General features: G+C 53.7%; 1 protein-coding gene across 6 annotated transcripts in view; it reads left to right on the top strand.

The window, feature by feature from the left end:
* LOC135115731 (uncharacterized) overlaps positions 1-23,594 on the top strand; it is a 62,950-nt gene that overhangs the window by 10,552 nt on the left and 28,804 nt on the right. For 5 of the 6 annotated variants that reach the window (XR_010276036.1, XM_064032673.1, XM_064032672.1 and 2 more), the window contains exons 10-14: positions 883-996; positions 1,352-1,511; positions 1,861-3,324; positions 4,013-23,331; positions 23,506-23,578. Coding sequence is in view for 5 of the 6 variants with exons in the window: in XM_064032673.1 (XP_063888743.1) it covers positions 883-996; positions 1,352-1,511; positions 1,861-3,324; positions 4,013-23,331; positions 23,506-23,578 (21,130 nt within the window). In the remaining variant the exon portion in view is untranslated. The remainder of the gene's footprint in view (positions 1-882; positions 997-1,351; positions 1,512-1,860; positions 3,325-4,012; positions 23,332-23,505; positions 23,579-23,594) is intronic. The other variant, XM_064032674.1, reaches the window with a different exon arrangement.

The raw sequence follows: 23,594 nt of genomic DNA, 5'->3' as shown, positions 1-23,594 counted from the left end.
TGTTTACACTTAGGTAACTTTTCCTGTTCATCATACTGTCAGTTATCTTAATTTAATTCAGCCAGGGACTGGTTATCTTGGCTTCTCATTTTCTGTTCTAATTTCTCCCTGAACAAATTATTTTGTTTTTTATTTATTTTTTTTCTCCACATCATTGAGGAAGAAGGGGACAAAGATTAACAGGGTTTTCCATAAAGGCTTAGATAAGCATTTCCTGCAGAGTGAGAGAAAATGGTGGTGTGAGGGTAGACTATAGCATTTTGACAGGAGGGTATGCTGAATATACATGTTACTGTTCACACTACATGTACTTACTAAAGGAAATTAATGAGTAAAATTACACAAAAAGAGCAGTATGAAATAACCAGTATTGGAAAGGTCAGTAGTAGAAGTCACAAAATAAATAAAATATAAGAAAATTGTGGAAGAAATAGATGGATATATTAATGAAAAAATCTACTTCTATTACTATTATTAAAGATAAGTTGATGAAATAATGAGGAATTAGAATCAGGGAAGACATGGATATAAGAATAACAGGTGATAAGAGTTAAGTTGAAAGAAAATAAGCTGATTGCAAAGGACTAGCTGACCTACATAAGGCAGCTCCAGGAAAGTAGCCATCCTTCTGTAAGACTCAGACTGAGGACACTTCTGCCTCACCCCCTCCATGCACTGGCCACTCAGTCACCACCTCTCTCCAATAAGTGATAAATAATAACTGGAGGAAATTATCAAGCTACAAAAAACAGTAGAGTAAAAAAAAAAAATAGATAAATGGATGATAACTTTTATTTGTGTTTGTTTTGTGGAAAATGAGTAGAGTGAAGGACCTGGATGTGTGGGTGACAGATGGTGACCTCTGTTTTCCTCCCTGTGCAGTGAATGAGAGTGACGTGGACCTGGTGACTGCCTTGGCGGGGCTGGATGACGGGTCACAGGTGGTGGCACCTGAAGACCATGATGCCATCCTGTCCACTCAACCACTTAGCCATGGTGTGTGCAAGAGAGAGAGAGAGAGAGAGTGTCAAAATTGAATTATGATTTAGAAACATTTAATTTACAAATATTTTATCAATGAAATTGTTTTGTTTCAGCTTACAAATGTAGAATTAACTTTTTATATGTAAATCTTGATGAATTTATTCAAGAGTTAGACAGTTGTTCCCAATTTCCAAATTTTCAGTTTATAAATGTTTTTAAGGAATAAAACTCATTAGAAAATCCAGATTTCCCTGTATTTGTCTACATATATTGTACATTATTAGTAGTTGTGGCATTAGTTATTGATAGTGTTCATTATACTGTGGCATTACCAAAGACCTGACACATGCCGCTCCTGCTACACCAGGGTCAGCTGGGGCCAGCCAGGGCCAGCACCAGAGCCTCGGAGAAGTAAAGGAAGAGGAGGCAGAGGAAGAAGAAACTCGCCACATGACCCAGCAGATCTGGGACTCCATTCTGATGCCCCAAGAGGAAGAGGAAGCAAGAGGTCAAGGGAGTTCCTCCAGGTATGTTGTTTGGAGCTGTAAAATCCTCTTTTTCCTCTTTACTTTAGTAATTTTTCTGTGAAGTATGGTAATTCACTTATTATGAAGGTGTGTGCTCTCTAATGAAGCAGAATTGCTTATCTGATTTTTATTTCTTAATTTTACCAGTCCTTTCCCCAACATACTCAAATCTCATCTAAATGAATGAAGATCTAACCAACTTAACATGCTGAGACCTTACATCTCCTTGATGAAATGTTGTACCTCTTTCATTGCTTCTTTGATATCCTGTGTGTCAGCTTGGTGAACACAATTATATGATTTATGATCATTGGATGCTAACCTGAGGGTGATGACTTTTCTTTTGCAGATCAAAGGTGGAGGATGGCCAGGCTTCCCTACTGCCTCCTGCCCCTCCATCCCCACTCCCACAGCTGGACGGGGCAACTGACTCACTCCAACACTCCCTTTCTCCTTCATCCCCTTCCCCCAGAGATAACCTCGTGCCTTCCACCAGTGCCCACACCCCTCCACCCCCCCTGAACCAAGCTCAACACTCAGGGTTGCAACGCCAACACCCCAGGCCGGACAGGAGGGTTGCCACTAGGAGCCCTGTAGGTACCAGTGATAGTGACAGTGAAGGGGAACCATTCGTTATCCCCCAGTTTGATGGTGCCAATGATTTTGTGTCTCACCGGGGGCGCAGGCAGCACCAGAGCACCTCAGCCTCCCAGCACAACCGCCCCGTCACGGCCTCCACACGTAATCTTGTCCGGGAGAACGCCCTGAAAAGGAGTCGGGGCGGGACAAGCCATTCTGCCCCACCCCCCAGGCTCCCCCAGCCCCCCAATGTGCCTTCCTCCCAGCCAGTGCCTTCACCCTTTGGTCCCAGCCAGCCTGCCACCCTGGTCAACCCAGATGGTACTCTGGACCTGCCAGACTTCATGGACATTTCCTCCCGCATGGCTGCAGGGGAGGTGCAGGCCCCCAGTATTGTGCCCCAACCCCAGGCTCGGGGCAAGTCTTCCAGGCGGGATTTTCTTTCATCCCAGGACATGCAGCAACCCCAATCCCACCTCAACATCACCCCACTGTCAGGCATGGGCATGTCCCAGCGTGTGCCAGGCATTGGGGATGCTGTGGTGGTGCCTGCACTGGTCACCACGGGCCGGGTCAGCTTTAGCTCCCCCCAGATGCTGATGCCCCAGCGCTATGTGGTGCAGCAGCCCGGTGCAACTCCAGACCAGGAGTCAGGCCCCGACACTACCCAACCTAGCAGTCTGGGACACAAACAGAGCCGCAGGGCTGCTGCAGCAGAGGGTCATCGGGGAAGCCCAGCCCTCAGGACACTTGTGCGGCAGGATTCTGAGCAGTCGGCCTATTCGCCCATCTCAGAAGAGTCTGATGGGGAGGGATCGGGCAGGGGCAGGCGGGGGCGTGGGACGGCAGAGGGAAGGGCAGCAGAGACCCCAGCTGCCCCAGAGAATGGAGACATCCTGAAACAGGCCTTTGACATGACCCTGTTTGATCTGAAGCCCATGGATGTGGAGACCCCAGAGTTTGCCTTAGTACCTCCAGGGTACCCAGCAGATGACTGTCCAGCACCCACCGAGGACATGCTGGCCCAGGGCTCCTATCTGTACCAGACGGAGGATGAGAGCACCACCACCACCACTGTCCAGACTCCAGGCGGCGAGGGGGGCCACCTGGAGGTTCCTCACGCCCCACCTACCCCCTCACCGCCCCCATCCCAGCCCCGGAAGGAACCACCACCCTCCAGTTTAAAAACCAAAAAGAAGAAACAGAAGTCTTCTCGGGAGAGGAACAGCACAATGTAAGTTATGGAGTCCTTTCTCTTTTGTGTGTGTTTGTGAGGGAGGGAAGGGGGAAGAGGGTTCCCAGGATTTCATCTTAAGTTTGTGTTGTCCAGACTCTGTACTTTTGTTCAGTTTACTCTTATACTCATGTTTCTTCTTTTGCTGTGCTTTTCCTTGTTCAAGAATATTTTTTTATTTTCAGTACTTCTGTTTAGGAATCTCTGTATTGTTTAATGTCATTTAGGTAAGTATTCTTTCATTATTTGACAGACAGTTGTATGTACACTTATGCAGCTTGGCAGGCTGTGTACGGTCATTGACAAAGATTTACCTACATAAAACCAAAACCTGCCTTTTCTGATGATGAGAGAACCATGAAAATTGGGTCATCCTTCTCTTCTTTAGTGTAGGAAATTTACCAAAGTTTTTCCCCTTTTCCATTTTCAGCATGCCCAGCTCCTTTCCATTTTGCTCCCATTTGCATTTTTTTCCCATGTGTCTGTATGCATGTGTGTTCACAGTGTACTTTCCTTATCTGTGTTTGTAATTTGATAATGAGCAGTAAAAGGATGGTGGCAGGATGATAGTGATAGCCACATGTCACTGTACAAATTAAATTGTGTGCAAGTGTGTGTGTGAAACATGATATTGAGTGTTGTGTGTCCTAGTGAGCCATGCCTGTCATCTCACTGTGTATTGCTGCAGGGAAGGCCACTCTAGCCAAGCATCTGCTGCCAGGATGGAGTCTGCCAGCCAGCCCTCACCCTCACCTGCGAATTTTGCACAGCCAACGCCAATGTCAGTGCCTAGTCGTGAGGTCTCCCCTGCACCCATTAGTTCAGCAGGTGCTTCCAGCCATCCTGGATCCCCTGCCCCAGGGTCACCCACCCGACCTAGCAGGATGTCCCCAATCAATGGTACAGATGCCCCCTATCTAGAGGAGCTGGACTACACTGCTGCACCCCACACCCCTGGGAGCTTCTTACCCATGACGCAGCCCTCACCCAGCCCTCCACCCTCACGCTGGTATGAAGAGATGGAGCGCCCCCCCACTCCAGGCAGTCCCCTCAAGAAAGCTGCAACTCCCACCAAGAAAAAAGAGCCCAAAAGTAGGCCAACTGAGCAAGAAACAGCCAAGCCCCAGCCACCACCAGAGGCAAGCCCCAAGTCCCTTGATGCCAAAGCTAAAAGGAAGTCCAAAAAAAAGATGACCAGACTGTTTGGATCCTTTTCTCCTCCCTCTCCCCCTCCCCAGATAAAACCTTCAGAACCCAACTTTGACTCAGACAGTGAGAATGGCACCCCAGACCGGCCCCAGACCCCAGGACGGGAGGTGGGGGACCAGGTCTTTGCCAGCTCTCCCCAGGACCTGTTCCGGGGTGGCCAGAGAAAGCTGGAAGATGATTTTACTTTTTATCTTGACCTGGATAATCCTCCTGAGAGGCCTGTCACTCCTGGAGGTGGACGGGAGGTACAGGACATCCTTGGAGGGGAGCCAGGCCGGGATACTTCAAGACAACCTTACCACCAATTTGAGTCAGTATTTGATACTGACTTCCAGCCATTTGCTCCCATGGAACGCCCCAGGACACCAGGGGGCTCTACGTTTTCCACTCCACTTATTTCTGGAAAGGAATCCCCACATCCTGGGCTGCCCCTTTCAGATTTCCCCACTGGACCCCCGCTGATGCTGCGTCCTCCTTACACACGAGAGGATCCAGATCCCCCACCAAATGAGGCTGTACGGGGTGCCTCTAGAGTTCCTCCCTCCACAGCAGCACAAGAGGTCAGCAAAAAGACCTCTGAGGTGTCAGCAGAGGCCCATAGTCGAGGACGGGAGGCCAAGGTGGCAGCCCACCAGCGGGAAGGAAGGAAATCCTCCAGTGGCAACAGTAGCAGTAGTAGTAGTAGTAGTAGGAGCAGCAGGAGCAGCAGCAGTAGCAGTAGCAGCAGTAGTAGCAGCAGTAGCAGTAGTAGCAGCAGTAGTAGTAGCAGTAGCAGCAGTAGCAGTAGCAGTAGCAGCAAAAGTAGCAGTAGTAGTAAGAGAAAGAAGTCTGGTGAAGGTGGGGAGAAGCAAAGGCAGACACAGGTATCAGGTGTTGGTGCTACTGATGTGAACTCCAGACAGTCTCAGGCAAGGAAGGAGGCCAGGAGCAGTGCTCAGGGGGCACCTCATGAGGGAAAAACAGTACAAAAGGAGGCAACTCCAGGGAAGATGAAAACTGGGGAAAGGAAGAAACAGGATGGCAGAAAGCCTGAGAGACTTCTTCCCTCCACACAGACTTCCACCACCTCACAGAAGCAGAATTCTCAGACCCAGCGGCACCAGCCATCCAGAGAGCCAGAGAGAAGTGATCCAGCTGGTGGTGGTGTGGTGCCTGGGCCAAAGTCTCATCACACCCCTGGACCTGCTGGTAATCAGGCTTGGGGCCCTGCTGTTAGGGAACCCCAAGGGAAAAGATCCCAGCAGGGGGCCACAGCAGCATCTTTCAAACATGCTCCTCCTGATGGTCCACAGAGACACAGAGGCCAGCCACCCCCACAACTCTCACGGCCGGAGGGTCGAGGGGACGGAGCTCGGTCAGTCGGCCAGTCAAGGGGACACATGGAAACCTTTGTCAAAGGTGGAAAGCCACCAGAGGCACATCCTCAGTCTCTTGCAAAAACCCACACAGGTGCCAGGGCTCCTCACCAAGGTACCAAAGCCACACCGGACTTTCAGCTCCAGCCTCCACCTCGGGGGAAGGCCTCCTCCTCCCCCAAGCCATCCTCAGCCAGCAGTGCATCACCTGAAGTACCTGGTCGCCAGCAGCCCCGGGGCCACACTCAGCCCAAGCACGGTGGCATTGCATCACAATCCCAGCCTCCATCCACCCACCCATCCCACCCACAACAACCTGGCTTCACACAGAGTAACTGGTCTGTGGTATCACACAGCAATACTGCTCCACAGCAGAACCAGAGTGGCCAGGGAGGAACACGCCATCCCCACCCAAGCCACGGAAGCCGGGCCTCACATCCCCACCCAGGCCAGGACCACAGGACTACACCTCATGGAGCACAAGGGGGCAGAGCTGTACACCCTCCCAACCAGCCTCACCCGCCCACTCAGTCACCCGTGCCATGCAAGGCATCTTCTAGAAATGCCTCACACCAGGCACAGGCCAGACCCACAAGGCCTGGAGGTCCTTTCTCAAGCAACCCCAGTTCTCATCTTTCCCAGCAGAAACCTGTCCCAGACCAGCCACAGCTAGGCAGTCTTCACAGGCAGCTGGAGGAGCAACAACGGAAGATTCCACCTCATCACCAACAGCAACACAGTCAGCAGCGACAGCAGCAGCAGCAACAAAAACATCAGCAGCAACAACAACAAAAGCAACAGCAGCAGCAGCAGCAGCATCAAATGCAACAACTAAAGCAACAGCAGCAACTGCAACAACAAAAACATCAGCAGCAACAGCAGCAGCAACAGCAGCACACGTCCCAGAATACGCAGCCACCCAGCCAGAAATTCAGAGGCCTCAAGTCCATTCCTTCTTTGTCCAGCAGCTTTTGCAAGGGCAAGAGTGAGGCAGCCCAAGGACCTGCCCAGAAGACCAAGGATGGCCAGTTATCCCATAGCTACGAGGATGACCTTGACCTGCCCCTCATGGGTGGATCCTTGCCCCTTATGAGCCCCATGCCCTGCACTCCTGCTGCCCACCGAGAAGACCACACTGCCTCTGCCGCTGAACCTCTTATCAGCTCTATTCCAAGGATGGATCAAGTACATCCTCCCATGAGCCCCATGGCCCCCACCCCTCACCACCGGCCCCACACACCCCCGGAACCCTTGGTTGCCACCCCATCCAGTGGGGGATCATTTGTTCTTCCAGCACTTCCCAGGCCTGTGATGAGCCCCATCCCTCCCACCCCATCTCGCCCCTCCTCTCCCCCACCATACAGCCCCATGCCAGTGTTGCCGTCCAGCATGGGGCCGGCCATCAGCCCGCTGCCCCACACCCCAAGACCCTCAATGACGGAGACCTTCAGCCTGCTCAGTCCCATGCCCGCAACACCCCAGGCTGACGACCACCACCACCATCCCCTTGGCAACCTGCACGAGGCAGAGGAGTTCCTGGTACGCCCCATCATGAGCCCCATGCCCCAGACCCCGGCCCACCCCTCCCAGGCCCTGCCACACACACAGTCTTCTAGCGTGAAGGAAAGCTCACAGTCAGCAGCTAGAGACATGGCCAAGAGTCCTGTTCCTCCCATGGCAGAATCCTCAGATTTTCCCCACCACCCCATGATGAGCCCCATGCCAGTGCACCCTTCAGTGGGCCCCATGGTGAGCCCTCTTCCCAATACCCCCAGGTACCCTGGCAGCAGCCCCTTCCCATCACTGCCCTCTGGTCCTGGGCCCCTCATCAGCCCCCTGCCCCAGACCCCCTCCTACCTCTCCAGTGCCCCAGACCACCAGTCGCCTCTGTACATGCCCTTCACCCCCAACCTGCATACTCCTCAGACCCCAACCCACACCCCTGAGACCCAGCCCCCATCCCAAGCCCCAGCTTCACCCCCCAGCACCTCAGCCTCTTGCTCTGCCTCCTTCCCTTCACAGACCACTGCATCCTTCACACCTGTACCCACCCCTCTCACCCCCATTCAGACACCTTTACAGAATCCCTTCACTCCACTACAGCCACCCCTCACCCCTCTACAACAACCTCTAACACCTCTGCAGACCCCTCTCACCCCTATCCAGCCCCCTCTCACCCCACTGCAACCATCATTCACCCCACTACCACCTCCCCTCACCCCATTGCAGCCCTCCACCACCCCTAGACCTGAGGCTCCCACACCTTTAGGGTGCCAGGTGTCGGAGGAGAGTGGGTGTGGAGGCATACAGTACAGTCCCATGCCTGTCTTACCCTCTGCCCCAAGCCCTGCCATGAGTCCAATGCCCCAGACCCCTGTTCATGCACCTGAAAGGGGTCTTCCCACTCCCCCACTCGCAGGCACCACTCAAGGTCCCTCCTCTCTCTTCAGCATTGCATCTCCTTCCCCACTGAATGAAAAAGACCTAAAGTCACACCAAAGTCCACAGTCTGTAGGTGGTGCCTCCTCAGGGCCACAGGCAAGTCCAAGGATGATGCCCTCTGCTACTCCACCCCAGCCAAGCCCTCTGTCTCAGGCCCTCATGTCTGCAGCTGTCACCCCAAACCACCCTAGTCCCATTGCACAACCCCAAATGGCTGTGTCTGCAACTCCACCTCATCCCAGCCCCCTCTCTCAAGCCCTCATGTCAGCTTCTAGCACCCCATCACATGCCAGCCCAATGTCACAAACACAGATGTCGGCAGCTGTCACGCCGCCACACCCCAGTCCCAGGTCACAACCCTTACTGCCAGCTGCTGCCACACCACCCCAGCCCAGCCCCCTACCTCAGTCCCTGATATCCATCTCTGCTATTTCATCTCAACCCAGTCCTCTTTCTCAAGCCCTGATGTCTGCCTCTGCCACTCCACCACAGCCCAGTCCTCTGTCACAAACCTTATTGCCTCCTGCTGCCACCCCACCTCAGCCCAGTCCCCTGCCACAAACATCAGTTGCACCTTCTTCCACTCCACCACACCCTAGCTCCCTGCCACAGTCTGTCATGCCCTCTGCTACCACACCATCCCAGCCCAGTCCTTTGTCACAAGCTGTACTGTCGGTTGCAGCCACTCCACCTCAGCCCAGTCCCCTGTCACAAGCACTGATGTCAGCTGCTGCCACTCCTCCCCAGCCCAGCCCCATGTCGCAAGCACTTGTATCAACAGCTGACACTGCGCCTCAGGACAGCCCCATGTCACAAGCTCTAGCATCAATAGAGCCTTCTCACAGCCCTCTGTCACAAGCCCTGTTGTCCACTGTATCTAGCACACCCCAGCCCAGCCCCCTGTCACAAGCCTTGATATCTGCTGATGCCTCTCACCTCAGCCCTGTGGTGTCTCAGGGGACTGCTGTCACTCTCACCAGCCCCATCATGCCATACTCAAGTGAGAACACTGTAGGGGAACCTTACCTTTTACAGCCAGTGTCCTCTTGTGCTCCTGCCCAAACCACAGACTCTTCCACTCCCCTAAGTACTCATACTGTGTCCCTGGCTACCCTTACAACCCTTACCACTTCTGCACCCATCTCCACCACCCTCACAGCCACCCTCACCACTCCAACACCAATCTTCACCCTCCCCACTTCATCACCTGTCTTCAGCACCCTTGCAAGCACCCTCACCACTTCAGCTTCTGTCTTCACCACCCTCACCACTTCTGCACCTGTGTTCACCACTCTTGCAACCATCACCACTTCATCACCTATCTTCACCCATGCAGCCACCATCACCACTTCAGCACCCATCTTCACCACCCTTGCAGCCTCCTTCACCACCCAGCCAACCACTCTCATCACTTTGACTGTCCCAACAAGCACTCTGACCACCCAGGCAGCCATGGTCGCCTCCTTTACTGGCCTGGGAACTACCACTACCCCCCTTGCCACCCTAGAGACTCCTTCCACCACCCTTGGAGTAAATGTGACCACAAGTGTTCCAGCACCAAGGCTAACCACCATTGGTCTTTTGCCTGGGGCATCATCCCAAGTGGCTTGGCCCCAGACCAGTCCTGTCACACTTGCTTCAAGCCTGCGTCCACTTGCCAGTACAAATTTTGTCCCATCAAATAGTGGTTGTTCTGTGACTAGTGCCCCAGGTGCAGGTGCTTCCCAGGCTGCCAGTATTTTGAAGACCACCCTACTATCTGGACCCCAAACAGGACCATCTCAGACCCAGGTCACTGGACCGTCTACACAGCCCCAAGCTGCTACACCCCTTTTTATTGCCCCGCCTGGGCCTGCTCCCTTCCCATCAGCTACAGGCCAGCAGCCCATGACTCTTTCCCAGGTCATCTTGATGCCCCAGATTCAGGGTCCTATCCGGATCAGCCTTCCTCAAGGGATTCCTACTGCTGCTGTGAGGATGCCAGCACCAATCCTGAGAACCCCTGTCCCTGCACCTTCTCCCTCCACCTTGACAGCCAGTTCTACAGCACCACCCACCCAGGCTGGCATTAGTTTGGGCAGCCAAAATGCCCAGTTTGTCATCCCCATCTGTTCTGCTCCAAGCACAGTCCCAACCACCAGCACAGGAGTAGTAAGGATGGTGAGTCCAGCCTTTCCATCTCCTGTGCTGGGTTCAAGTGAAGGCACAACCAAGGTGGACAAACCCACCAAGATATTAGCTGATATTATGGAGCTGAGCAATCCAGATTTTTGTACACCACTGGAGCAGCAGGGAGACAAGGAAATGAAGGAAGCAGAGCAGTCTGGAGGCAGCAATGCTCCTCAGGACATTCTGCAGCAGTCTGGTCTAGAGAAGAGCTCATCAAACAGCAGCAGTCAAGCCTCACAGCTGCCACCAGTGCTGATGGCTCTTCAGGCCATATTTGAAAAGGAAATGCAAGAGAATGACCAGAGTGAACACCAGAGTGAAGATACTAATGCAGAACGTTCTTCAAAGGCCCCTGAAAGTCCTCATGATGCAGGAAGCATCCCATCTACCACTGTATGCACAATGCCAGCCTTGCAGAGTCTGCTTACAGATGGTGTGAGTCCAAGACCCAGTTCTAGGCAGCCTATGCTCAGCCCAGCAGGTGCTAGCCAGCCACACACTCTGAATAAAGAACTGTTCACGAGAATGCAAACACCGTTATCTTCTACACCAGAAAGTACTGGCAGCTGCAGTGCCCCTCCAACCACCTCACTTACCAACAACACTGTGCCTACACCCACAGCAAGATTTCCCTCCCCCATGTCTGTGAGAGACTCTACTCCACAAGGTGCATCACTCCCTGGTGCAGGTGTGGCTGCCAGACCCTGGGGTCAGACTGCAAATATGGCAGGGGATATTATGGTCACTTCTGTCTCTCTGGGAGGCATACAGCCACCCTTAATTAGCCCACAGAGGGGTGTGAGGCCCAGTCTCCTAAGGTCCCCTTCCAGTGTGAGCACTACCTTACCCATCTCCACCTCTTTCTTCACACAGCCTTCCCCTGTCATATCCCCTTCTGCCTCTGCCATCTCCCACCTATCACTTACCACCACTACCACCACCCCACCCTACATGTCACAGACCACCTCATTCATGACTCAGGTGTCTCCTGCCCTCACTTCCACCACCACCTTCAGCTGCCTCTCCTCCTCCCCTGCCACGACTGTTACCTCATTCCTGCCTCACCCCTCTTCTTCTGTTACACCTGCTGCCTCTGCCTCAACTTTCCTGCATCACTCCTCCCCTTCCATCACTCCTGTCACTTCTGCCTCACCATATATGCCTCACCCCCCTCCTTCCATCACCCCTGTCACTTCTGCCTCACCATACATGCCTCACCCCCCTCCTTCCATCACCCCTGTCACCTCTGCCTCAACTTATATGCCTCACCCCCCTCCTTCCATCACCCCTGTCACCTCTGCCTCAACATATATGCCTCACCCCCCTCCTTCCATCACCCCTGTCACCTCTGCCTCAACTTATATGCCTCACCCCCCTCCTTCCATCACCCCTGTCACCTCTGCCTCAACATATATGCCTCACCCTCCTCCTTCCATCACCCCTGTCACCTCTGCCTCAACTTATATGCATCATCCCCCTCCTTCCATCACCCCTGTCACCTCTGCCTCAACTTATATGCCTCACCCCCCTCCTTCCATCACTCCTGTCACCTCTGCCTCAACATATATGCCTCACCCCTCTCCTTCCATCACCCCTGTCACTTCTACCTCAACTTTCCTACGTCATTCCTCCCCTTCCATCACCCCTGTCACCTCAGCCTCACCATACATGCCTCACCCCTCCCCTTCCATTACCCCTGTCACCTCAGCCTCACTATACATGCCTCACCCCTCCCCTTCCATCACCCCTGTCACCTCAGCCTCACCATACATGCCTCACCCCCCACCTTCCATCACCCCTGTCACTTCTGCCTCACCATACATGCCTCACCCCCCTCCTTCCATCGCTACTACTATCACTTCCTCAGCATTTGTTCCTCACACATCCCCTTCTGTCAGTCATGCCACCCCCACAACAACCTACATACCTCCATCCTCTTCCTCCATCACCCCTGGTACCCCTGCCTCAACACACATACCTCATTCCTCCCTTGCAACAACTTTGTCCACCCCTGTCTCTTTTTATAATCCCAGCAGTACTGACACCATCACCTCTGCAACCGTGCCTTATGTATCCCAAGGTGTCACTACTATTACGGCTGCTGCTCTTCTCATGTCTCAAGCTTCCACCCTTGCCACTACAACTACTTCTGCCACCCATGCCCCTTCTTTTGTTTCCCAAGGAGCCACAACAGGATCCCCAGCAATGCATGACTCTAGTGTGGCTAAGATTACAACCTTTGTCACCACTGGCTCTTCCAACTCCTTGCCATATATGTCTCAGTCCTCCAGTATCACTTGTGTGACCACTGTGCCATCCTACATGCCTCATATTACCTCTACTGTTACCCCCATCACCATGCACATGCCGTACTCCTCCCCATCAGTGAGTCTTGGCAGTGTGCCTCAAGTGCCCACCCTCACACCAAAAGTTTCAGACACACCACACACTGCCTCCATTGTCACCCCTTCCAGCACAACCATCACCACATACACCCCTCACATGACCACTGCCCCAGCAGTCACGTCACACCTGTCCCAGACCTGCCCTCCCCCTACTTCAGTATCAGTTCCTCACTCTGTCTCTGTGGGATGGTCGAGGGACATGAGGTTTGGGGGGGGAAGCATCACAAGGCTGCCTCTCTCAGTCTCTGAATGTGTGATTGGAACTCCCCTCAGCACCACTGTGTCCCCAACACAGACCACATCCGTCTCATCAACCACAGCAACACTTCCGCAAGTCTCCCCTCTAGCTGTTGTCTCCGCCCAGCCTCGTGCCACCCTTCCCAGGGGCATGCTTCCTGGAATGGTGATGTACAGGCGGCCCCAGCTTGGGACGGGCAGCTCCATGGGCAGGCCTGGGGGTCTTGTGGTGTCAGCTGGTGGATGTGTAGAGCTGTCCCCACCTCTCAGCTTCACACACATCACCCCAAGAATGCCTGGGAAGGCAGGAGCATCAGCTCCCAGAATGATGGGCTTTTCCATCCCAGGAGGCTTCCAGCAGCAGCTGTCAGCAAGGTTTCCTGCTGCTTCCCCAAACCAGCCCTCAGATGATAAGTTAGGTGAAGACTTTTCCACTGATGCTTCTGCTTCTCCATCTTCCACCACCACCGTAACAGCCACTACCACGACCATCACCTCCACTGCCATGACTACCACCACTACCACCACCACCACAATACCTGCCACTTCAACACTTTCTAATGTTGTGCCTCCTAATAGTAGCAGTATCCAGCAGGTTGTGGCTCCCTCTAATGTTGGTGGTAGTATTGCAAGTTCATTCAAGCCGCAGGAACCAGACAAGGCATCCCATCATCCCCATAAAATGTTCAAGCTCAAGAAGCACATGCCTCCTCCCATCAGCCAGCCCATCGCTGCTAATGATGACCCTGAAGGCCAGACTGAGGTTGCCAGTCTCAAGCACCAGCCCAACAGGTTTGAAGCTTATGGCTCCACCAGCAGCACTGGGAAGCTGAGCCCACGGCTGGGAGCTCTGGAGCACGTTGTCCCTCTCCAGGCCAGGGAGGGACCCGCCCAGACTGTGGTGGTGCGGCAGCAGCGGCAGGTCACGCCCGGCCCTGGACCCAGCCCTGTTTTGGACTATGACGCTCGCTCTGTGGACTCTTTAGGCTCCATCGGTGTGGAGCTTCAGCAGCCATTTTCCAGCCGACCTTCCTCCGACGGTGATTCAGAGTTGCGGCCGTTGGCCACACCTCAGGGCTACTTCAGGAGAATCAGGGAGTCCCCTGCTAGCTCCAGGAGCCATGCCAGCTGGTCTGCAGAGAGCACACCTGTTCCTTCTGCAAAGGTACCCACATCTTCACCTTATCTGGATGTCCAGACACAACAGACTTCCCCACTTTCACTGGTGATCCAGAAGACAAGTACCCCGGGCCTGTCTTGTGATGCCCCGCAGGGTCCAGACCCGTCTCTCTTGGCACCCGCTAGACAACAGCTATTCCCTCATTCTGCCCAGTCCCAGGAAGTCTCGTCCTGGGATGAACGAGTGCGGCCTCTAAGGAAACGCTCCTTCAACATCACTGCTGATGAACCTCAGGAGACAGAGGCACCGCATGCAGGATCTTCCACCCCCGCCCCCTGTCTGCGAGCAGCCTCCAGTCCTGTTGCCAAACAGCCCTCGCCAAGTCCCTCTCCATCAGAGAGAGAGATACAGAGTACTGCTCCACCTAATCTACCTGGTCCAGCTCCTTCCATACACATGATGCACCTGCCTCTCTATCCTGGCCTTAACCACCAGCAGGAAGTTGCTGCCCGGCCAGGGGAACAGCTGTACAAGGAACGACCTTTCATAAGGGAGTCATTCCATCCCCTGGCCAAGTCTGGGCCTCCTCCACTTCTTCCTCCTTCTGATGTAGCACACACTCCTAGAACCTACAGCTCACAAGCTCCTGCCCAGACCCCAAAAGAGAATGTTGCCCATCTCCCTGGAAACAAGGAGGAGGCTGCCAGTCAATACTTGAGGTATTCTGGGCCTAATCTGAGAAGACTACCCCAGAAGATGAATCTGTTGCCACGCCTCAGTCAGTCTGAGGTGAGGCAGTGGCCTGGCATGTCTGACCAGTTGCTGGGCCACATGAGACCACACTTATGGCCTCAGCTGGTGCGGGAGAGGTTGCCTTACTCATCCCTGTTAACTTACCACAACCAACCTCACTTCTTCCCAAGGCCCCACCCACCTTCTGGGCCACTCAGGGGTGAGGGTGGGTCTGGCAAGGAGCTGGAGCAAGAACAACAGACAAGCCAGTTATCTCCTGATGACAGCCCTATTAATGTGGTAGATGAAACGCCAGACCCAGTCTTTCCCCAGCAGGAGATTAACATTCCGCCACTGACAGAAAACATGTCCAGCAATCCAGGGTCCAGAATGGGATCTGGGCCTGGGGATGGCTCTAACCTGGAAGGTCTGGGCAAGTCTCTGCAGCACCATGTGTCCTCCCAAGCCAGGGTTTTGGGACCCCTCAAGACTACTTTAGTGCCTCCTGGACCTCTGTGTGGTGGCTCACCCCATCATCCTTCAGGACTTTCAATATCTTCAGCTGCTGTTTCACATCTGCCAAGCACCACTTCCTCCTTTGCTGCTGGACAGAGTGCACCCCAAGAGGAAGAGATGGACTTCCAGACAGCAGACAACACTGGCCCACTGCCGGGTGGTGATGGTGCACGACCCGAGCAGGCAGGCAAGCTGGGCAAGTTCCTGAAAAGGTACAACAGAGAGTCAGTAGATCATTCCCGTGCTGACTTGATGGGAGGGGAGGAGTCCCAGACTCCCTTCCCCCGAGAGGAGCCAGATGGGATTGCCAGGCTTCGGGATAGTTGCCTGGAGGAGGGCCTCTCAGACAGTCAGATATCTGTTCTGCACAAGATGAACCAAGAGGTGGGGAGCCAGTTTAGCCGAGGCTTCAAAAAAACTTTCAGCACCAAGTTTGGAGACAAGGATGGCAGTGAGGGAGAGCAGGGTGCTTTCAGGGAGGCTGAGGTACCATCATGCCAAGGAGCTGAGGACCTCCCCTTCAGAGAAGTGCAAATCCCATTTGGTTCAGCAGACACAGCTCCAGCTAGTGACATGGAAGCAGATGTACTTCCTTGCCAGGAGCTAGAAGGGAACAGTGTACCCTTGTGCACACAGCCTGTCAGGACACCAAATCGGGAGGGAGAGGCAGCCATTTCTACACAGAATGAAGTGATGTCATGTATGAAAACTCAAGCAGCCTCATTTAGGAATAGTGACATGACTTCCTGTAGAGAATCTGAAGTGGCCTTGCGTAATGCACCTGATGTGGCTTTGAGTAGTGGTGCCAAAGCTCCACTGTGCGGGGAGACTGGAGAGTCTTCACTCTCACAGACAGAAGTGGCCTTATGTGCACAGACTGAAGTAGCCTTATCAACACAGACTGAAGTGACCTTACCTACACAGACTTCACATATAGAAGCTAATGTGGCTTCACAGATAGGGGCTGAAGTAGCCTCACAAATAGAGACTGAAGTAGCTTCACAGATAGGAAGTGAAGTGGCTTCACAAATAGAAAGAGTGGCATCCCTAATGGCTGGAGTAAGCACTGATAGTAGTAGGGAGGATGCTTCATGGAATGAAGCTGGTAGCCAGGATCCTGAAGCTGAGGAAGCCAAGGAAGCTCTCATGGAGAAGGGTGGCCCATCAGACCATCTTGGAGAGACCCTTTCCATTCTGAAGGGCATGGATGATAGTCCCCAGGGTTTGCTGGGAGTATTTGAAGAAGGAGAGGAAGGAGCACGGGACAGGAAAGGACTGGAGAGGCAGCTGTTGAGCTTGGGTTCAAGTCAGGTATCAAGCCCTGCCCTTGATCTTCTAGCCTTCCATGGGCCCCTCACACAGGAAGACAGTGATGTGGAGTCCATTGTCCCCAGCACACGTGCATCTCAGATCATTGTGCGGCGGAGCAGCTCCTCCAGCCAGGCTAGTGACACGTCCCATTACTCCCCCCCACCTTTCAACCCCACTCCTTCCCCTGGTCTTGACTCCTCGGATGCTGATGATACCTCAGCATGTCTGCCAGACGGCGCCAGTAAGACAGTCAGAGATGCCCCATTCAATCTTGCAACGAATACGTCCAGGACAGCCACTCTTTCTTGCCAGTCTGCTGCCACTCCTAGAGGCAGCAGTCCTTCAGAAGTGGCAGCAAGTCTATCCAACCCTTCCTCACCAAGGCAAGACTCTACAGTGATCGTTCAGCAGGAGAACCTTAGGAGGCCAGAGTCCTGTCCTTTGTCACCTTCGGCTGGCCCTAAGGTGCTAGAGTGGCAGGGCACAGGGCAGGACGGTCAGGTGGACAAGGAGAGGCAGCAGTGTCGTCCTAAGCTGCCTACCAAAGCTGCCCTCAAGGCCTTTACTGAGGACCTGCTGCCCCCACCCTCTTCCACACCTGACAGCAGCTCTGAGGTGACATCCACCACTCCGGATGTGACCCTCTCCTCTTATCGAGGAAGGGGTGGGAGGGTGGGTCGAGGCCGACCATCAGGGAGGGCGAAGATAACAACACCAGGGAGGAGGCCTGGCCGTGGCCGTGGCCGAGGCAGGAAGAACCAGATAGCCAGAGATGATCTGTGGTGCAATGAAGATCCACCTGTGTACACAAACAACACTACAGGTGTGGATCCTGCTTCCCCTTTCCTCCCGCCCCCTGAATCCCTGCCCTCCCGCAGGACCCGTCGCCCTGGCACAAATGTCTCATATGCCAAGTATTTTGACTCTGAATCATCTGCTCTTCCCCCTAAGATCATGCCTCCCCCATCCCTCCTACCTCCTATGGAAGCTCAGCAGACCATGATGCCACAGCCCTTGGGGCCCATGCCCTTGACCACCGCTGCACCTCTGACCCCACCCAAAAGACCAAGGGGCCGCCCCAGGAAGATTACAGAAGCTCTGCCTGGAAGAGATGTCTCCCAAAATGCTCTGGTTAACACTGCCACACCTGTCTCTCCACAACTCCCAAAGCGTCCTAGAGGTCGGCCGTCCAAGAAGGCCCTGCAAGGCACCCTGGAGCCACCGCCAGTGGTGACGTCATCACAGCTCACTGTCAAGATGAACAATGACTCTAAGCTGAAACTCACCATTAGGAGAATGTCAGTAGGTAAAAGGATGGCCAACAACACCCCCCAAACACCTCATAAGAAGAGAAAGAAGTCACCAGAGCCCACCACACCTCATCTGGTACTACCCCAGAAGGGAGATTCCATCAGTAGTACTAGTGCTTCAGGCCAGGCTTGGCCAGAGCAGTGTGGTGGCCAGTCCCCTGCCTCCCAGGGCTCCCCTGACTCACTGCCACTGCATTGTGATCCACGTGATCCCTTGGGTATTGACCTGGAAGAGGAAGAGGAGGAGGCACTGCGTGCACGAGGCTCAAGGCTGAAGAACAATGTTTATGAGTTTGAGGAAGAGTTCAGTGAGGATGAGCTGCCCCTCAAGCGCCAGAACAAACGTTTCCGTGATGGCAGCTCCCACACTTTTAAGCGTGCTCGACAAATTGTGCGGAATGCCATCAAGACACCTGTCAGGGACCCTAACTTCAGGTATCTAAGAACCCCTGGCCAGTCCACTCCCAGCTATGCCACCATGTATACACCAGTCCACCGCATCCACTACACAGGACCTGGCTCCACCCCCAGCCATGTTTCACAGGGTGACTTCAAAATTCGGCTGAGGAAGAAGCCATCAGACCACCACAACCTTATAGTCAAGATAAAGAAAACTCAGGACTCAGTGGTGGCAACAGAATCACATCAAGCATCAAGAGAGCACAGTGAGACACAGCAGCCTGAAACAGACCTGTCTCAAGCACAGCCAGTGCAAACCCACCAGCCAGAGACACGGGCAACAGAAACAAGTGTGGCACCTTCTGCTGTGCCATCACAGGTACCAGCTGAGGAGGTTAATATTGTGGACAAGACTCAAGACAACAGCACTTCTTCCAAGTCCAAAGAGGTTCATCAGATCAGTACCAGCATTCAGTCTGAGAGGAATATGCCAGCCATCCCTACACTCATCATCAAGAAGTCCAAACTCTGTGGGTTTTCCGCCTCACTAGAATCTGGCGATCGGCCACGAGCAAGACACACTGAGGATGGCTTCCTAATCCCCCTAGCTCCTGTATCTGCTCCTTCCCTTGCCCATACTGCCTCCCACACTGCTTCCTGTAACCGACCCAACACCCATTCTCCTGCCCCAGCCTCTTCTGCCCCATCTTCAGTTTCATCCTCAGCCCCTGTCACAGCCTCAGCCCCAGCATTAGTCACAACTTCATCTTCAATCCCAGCCCCTGTCTTGGCCACATCCTCTTTACCAGTTTCAACCCCAGTCCCAACCCCAACCCCAGTGCCAACCTCAACCCCAGCCCCATCCCCAACCCCAGCACCAGTCCCAGCCCCAGCCCCATCCCCATCCCCATCCCCATCCCCAACCCCAGCCCCAGCCCCAGCCCACATTACTCTGAGGTTTAAACGTTCCAATCTCCAGTGGCAGCAGGAACCCACTAACCCTAGTCTGAGCTCCAGCAGCAGTAAAAACACTACCACCACCACCACTACTGCTGCTGCTGCCACCACTTCTTGTACCATCACAACCACAACTACTGCAACTACTACCACCGTTGCTACTACTTCTGCTACCACCACTACTACCACCACCACCACTACTGCTGCTACTGAAGACGGCAATCCTGCATCTGAGCGACTGGTTGCCAAGATACAAACTCCACTGAAAATTAAGATCATGAACCCATCCCAGGAGCCAAGCCAGCTGGAACCTGACTCTTCAGCTCCTAGTCAGGCCTCACCCCCCACACCCCAGCAACTTCCCACCACCTCCAACCCACCACCTGCCTCCTCCTCCCCCTCCTCACAGCCTGTCCAAGCTCCTACTTCCTCCTCACAGTCTGTGCCTAGCTCCACCCCCCAGCTTGTCCAGACACCTTCCTCCTCATCAAAGACCCCTACAGAAGCCACACCCCCGCTCTCCAGCCCTCCTCGTCCCACTCCACCACCCTCCACTCCATGCATCATCACACCCTCACCATCTAAGAGGGCCCTCACAACCAAAACATCACCACCCAAATCAGTCTCCACATCAAAGTCCACCACCTCCACATCTTCCACCCCCCAACCAGCGCCCTCACCCCGCCCCCCCAGTACACCCCGTGGCACTGGCATGGACTCTGTGGAGCAGGAGTTGGCGGCCATCCTGGGATCCCCAACAAAGGGGTCTGAGAGGGTGGAGGCTCCCGAGGCAAGGGGGCTGGAGGACAGTGACCTGGCAGCACTCTTGATGGGGGAGCGGGGTGGCAGCAGTGCTGTCAGTCCTGCCCCTGGTGCCAGACATGACATCCAGAGCTCCACACCTCCAGACCAGCAGTCCCGCCAGTCCTCATCCCCTGGAGAGGCAGGCAGGGGTGCCGTCAGTCAGACAGGAGATGCCAAGCTCAAGACTCCACCCAGGGTTATGGTGGAGAAGCTCACACAAGACACAGTGGACTCACTCACAGCTCTGTCCCAGGAAGCTTCCCCAAGGAGACAGCCCACCACACCAACCTCTGCCTCTGACACGAATGAGGGCAGGCAGCAGTTCCCCGGAGACTCTTCTCTGCGGGCTGTCAGGAAAAGACCTTTGTCCAGCCCCAAAGACACACAGCACACTAAGAGGCCATGCAAAGGACAAGTGAGTGAGGACGAGACAGGACCTGAGGATTGCACCATGAGTCCTTCAAGCAGCAACAGTGACCTGACCGTCAGAAAAGACACACAAGGTCCACAAGCATCAAAGGACTTGACTGACAAATCACAGAAAAAACAGACATGTAAACAGCCAGTTGCAGTCACCACTGAGAAGAGTTCTGGGGGAAGTGCCTCAGAAGGGAGTCCCTCTCCCTCCTCCAGAGCTGAGACAGAAAGTGGCAGTGGTAAGAAGGCCACTGGGAAACTTTGCATGACCTTCCCTCGCCGCCATTTCATGGGAGGGAAGAGTGCAGCTGCCCTGAGAAAGATTGCCTCCTTGGCCAGTGTAGAGGACTCACAGGTGGAGTGTGTCACCTCATCCACCACCACCATCACCCCCATTATCCACATGAAGCGGAAAGGGAGGCAATGGCTGAGAGGCACCACAGAAGAGGAGGAGGATGAGGATCCCAGCAACTCAGACTTTGTCAAGAAAGGAGCAGCACGAAGGAAGGTCTGTCAGAAGGTGCGCCGGGTGGTCTCCAGTGAGTCTGAGGATGGCGGTGCCTCTGTCCCTTCCTCCCCCACCACCACCACAGGATATAAGAAGACCACAGCTGAAAAGTCCAAAGCAAATAGTGACAAAACCACAGATGCCTTGAGGAAGAACACCACCCTAAAGATAAAAGTAAAAGCAACATCGACAGGAATCACCATCTGCAAGCAGTTACCAATGACCCAAGAGGCAGTGATGGTTGAGCAAGAGGTTGGCAAGAATGGAGGAGTGAGGCTGGAGGGAATAACCACATCCCAGCGGACAGACAGGGAGGAAAACAACAACCGCATTAAGGACGTCCAGTTGTCCCCTAACTCATCGCTGGAGGCAACAGATGACATAGAGGAGACACTCAAGAGGATGGATGGCTTCTCCCCCAGCACTCCTCGGCCACGTAACCCAACCCCACCTGTGCCCATCTCCCTCACCAACCCCACAGACTCTCTTGGACCCTCACCTCCACCTGATTCAGACTCAGGAGACTCCACAGAAAATATATCCACCAGAATCTTCAGGCAAGATCCCAGCCCAGCCAAGCCTTCTGCTGCTACAAAAAACTCAACCATGGAAACACCAAATACAGACAGCCAGAGCAATACTACCACCACCACCACCAACACCACCACCACCACCACCACCACCACCACCACCAGCCCTCCAGACACAGAGAGAGGCACAGAAAATTTAACATCAACAAATAGTGGGTCAGCTAGCAAAGTGACACAAGAGAGCCCTGGCAAGTCTAAGGGGAAGAAACTGCCACAAAAACAGAGCCCCAAAACACAGACACAGACTGCAAAGAAACAAAAGCAAAACTTGGAAAGCAAAAAGCAGACCCCACCTAAGAAAACTCAGAGCCCCTCCAAGCGGAAACAGAGGCAAACACCAGATAGCAAAAAACAAACTCCAAACAAGAAGAAACAGACTCCAGACAAACAGAAGCAGATTGCAGATGGCCAGAAAGAGATCCAAGCTAACCAAAGGCAGACACAGGACTCTCAGAAACAATCCCCAGACAGCCAGAAGCAGACATCAGCCAGCCCAAATCAACCAGAAACTCAGAAGCAACCAGACAACCAAAGACAATCAAATGGCCAAAGACTTACCCCAGATAGCCAGAGACAACTTGACAACCAAAGACAGTCCTCAAGTAACCAAAGACACTCCACTGATAGCCAAAGTCAACCCTCAGACAACCAAAGAGACAACCAGAACAGCGCTCAAGACGATCTCCCTTCTTCATCCTCTACCCAAGACCCCACCAATTCTCAGTCTTCTGTTCCATCAGCAGAAAAGACAGCCTCCTCTCCCACCAGCAAGGCCTCTTCAGACACGCCTCGTAGCCACAAGACAGCTGGTCGTGGAGCCTGCAGGTCTGAGAAGAGCCGTCGGGTGACTCAGTCAGACTCGGAGGAGAGTGGCAATGAGAGTGCAAACGTTGATGGGAATTCTGTTGGTACAAGTCCCACTCCACCTGCTGAGGGCCAGGAGAGTGAGAGGAGCAGCAGTGATGGTGATACAAGACACACTACTGATGACAACAGGAGAACTGAGAAAAGAGGTGCAGCTGCAAGTACTGCCAGGAAGGGAGGCCAGTCAGAGAGGTCCAGTGATGATGATGCTATTGTTGATGATGATGATACAAACAGAAGCCAAGAAAGAGGAGGTAGGAGTGGCAGCAGGAAGGAAAAAGACAGCATCAGGCATAAGAATAGAGAAAGTGGCAACAAGAACAACAGAAACAGTGACAGCAGGAAAGATAAGGATGGTGATAACAGGAGCAACAGAGATAGTACCAGCAGGAACAACAGTAATACTGCCAGCAGAAACAACAGTGACAGCACCATGGGGAAAGGCAGCGTTAGCCGCGGTAACGATGACAGTGACAGTGACAGAGTGGACAGGGAAGGCTCCCCTGGCGTGCCCACCCTGTCCCAGCCACTGTTGCAATACAGTGATGGCATCAGCGATCACAACGCCGAGTACCGCGACTCCATGTGGAATATGTCCTTCTTCACCCCAGAGCGGCGGGAGCGGGACGAGATATCACCGCCCCAGCCAGACTCCCCGCCAGGTGAGGCACATTCTTAGTACTGCAGGAACTGTGATGCTAACTGTCCCCATGTGAAGTATTTGGTATGTGGGTTGTTTGCAGTGGTATTTGTTCTGATTAAACTTGGCATTAGTTGTGATTAGTGGTGTCAGTTGAGGGTTGAACCTACTTGTATTTTTCTTCCCTTGCACCCAGAAGCATCTCGGAGCAGACGAGCATCAGGGGCAAGACAGGTGTATCCCACACTACTCACACTCCAGCTGGCTAGGTGAGTATAAGAATTG

The sequence above is a fragment of the Scylla paramamosain genome, chromosome 29 (assembly GCF_035594125.1).
Source record: "Scylla paramamosain isolate STU-SP2022 chromosome 29, ASM3559412v1, whole genome shotgun sequence".
Classification (NCBI taxonomy): domain Eukaryota; kingdom Metazoa; phylum Arthropoda; class Malacostraca; order Decapoda; family Portunidae; genus Scylla; species Scylla paramamosain.
The sequence above is the reverse complement of the archived record's forward strand: the minus strand, read 5'-3'. Positions and strand labels throughout refer to the sequence as shown.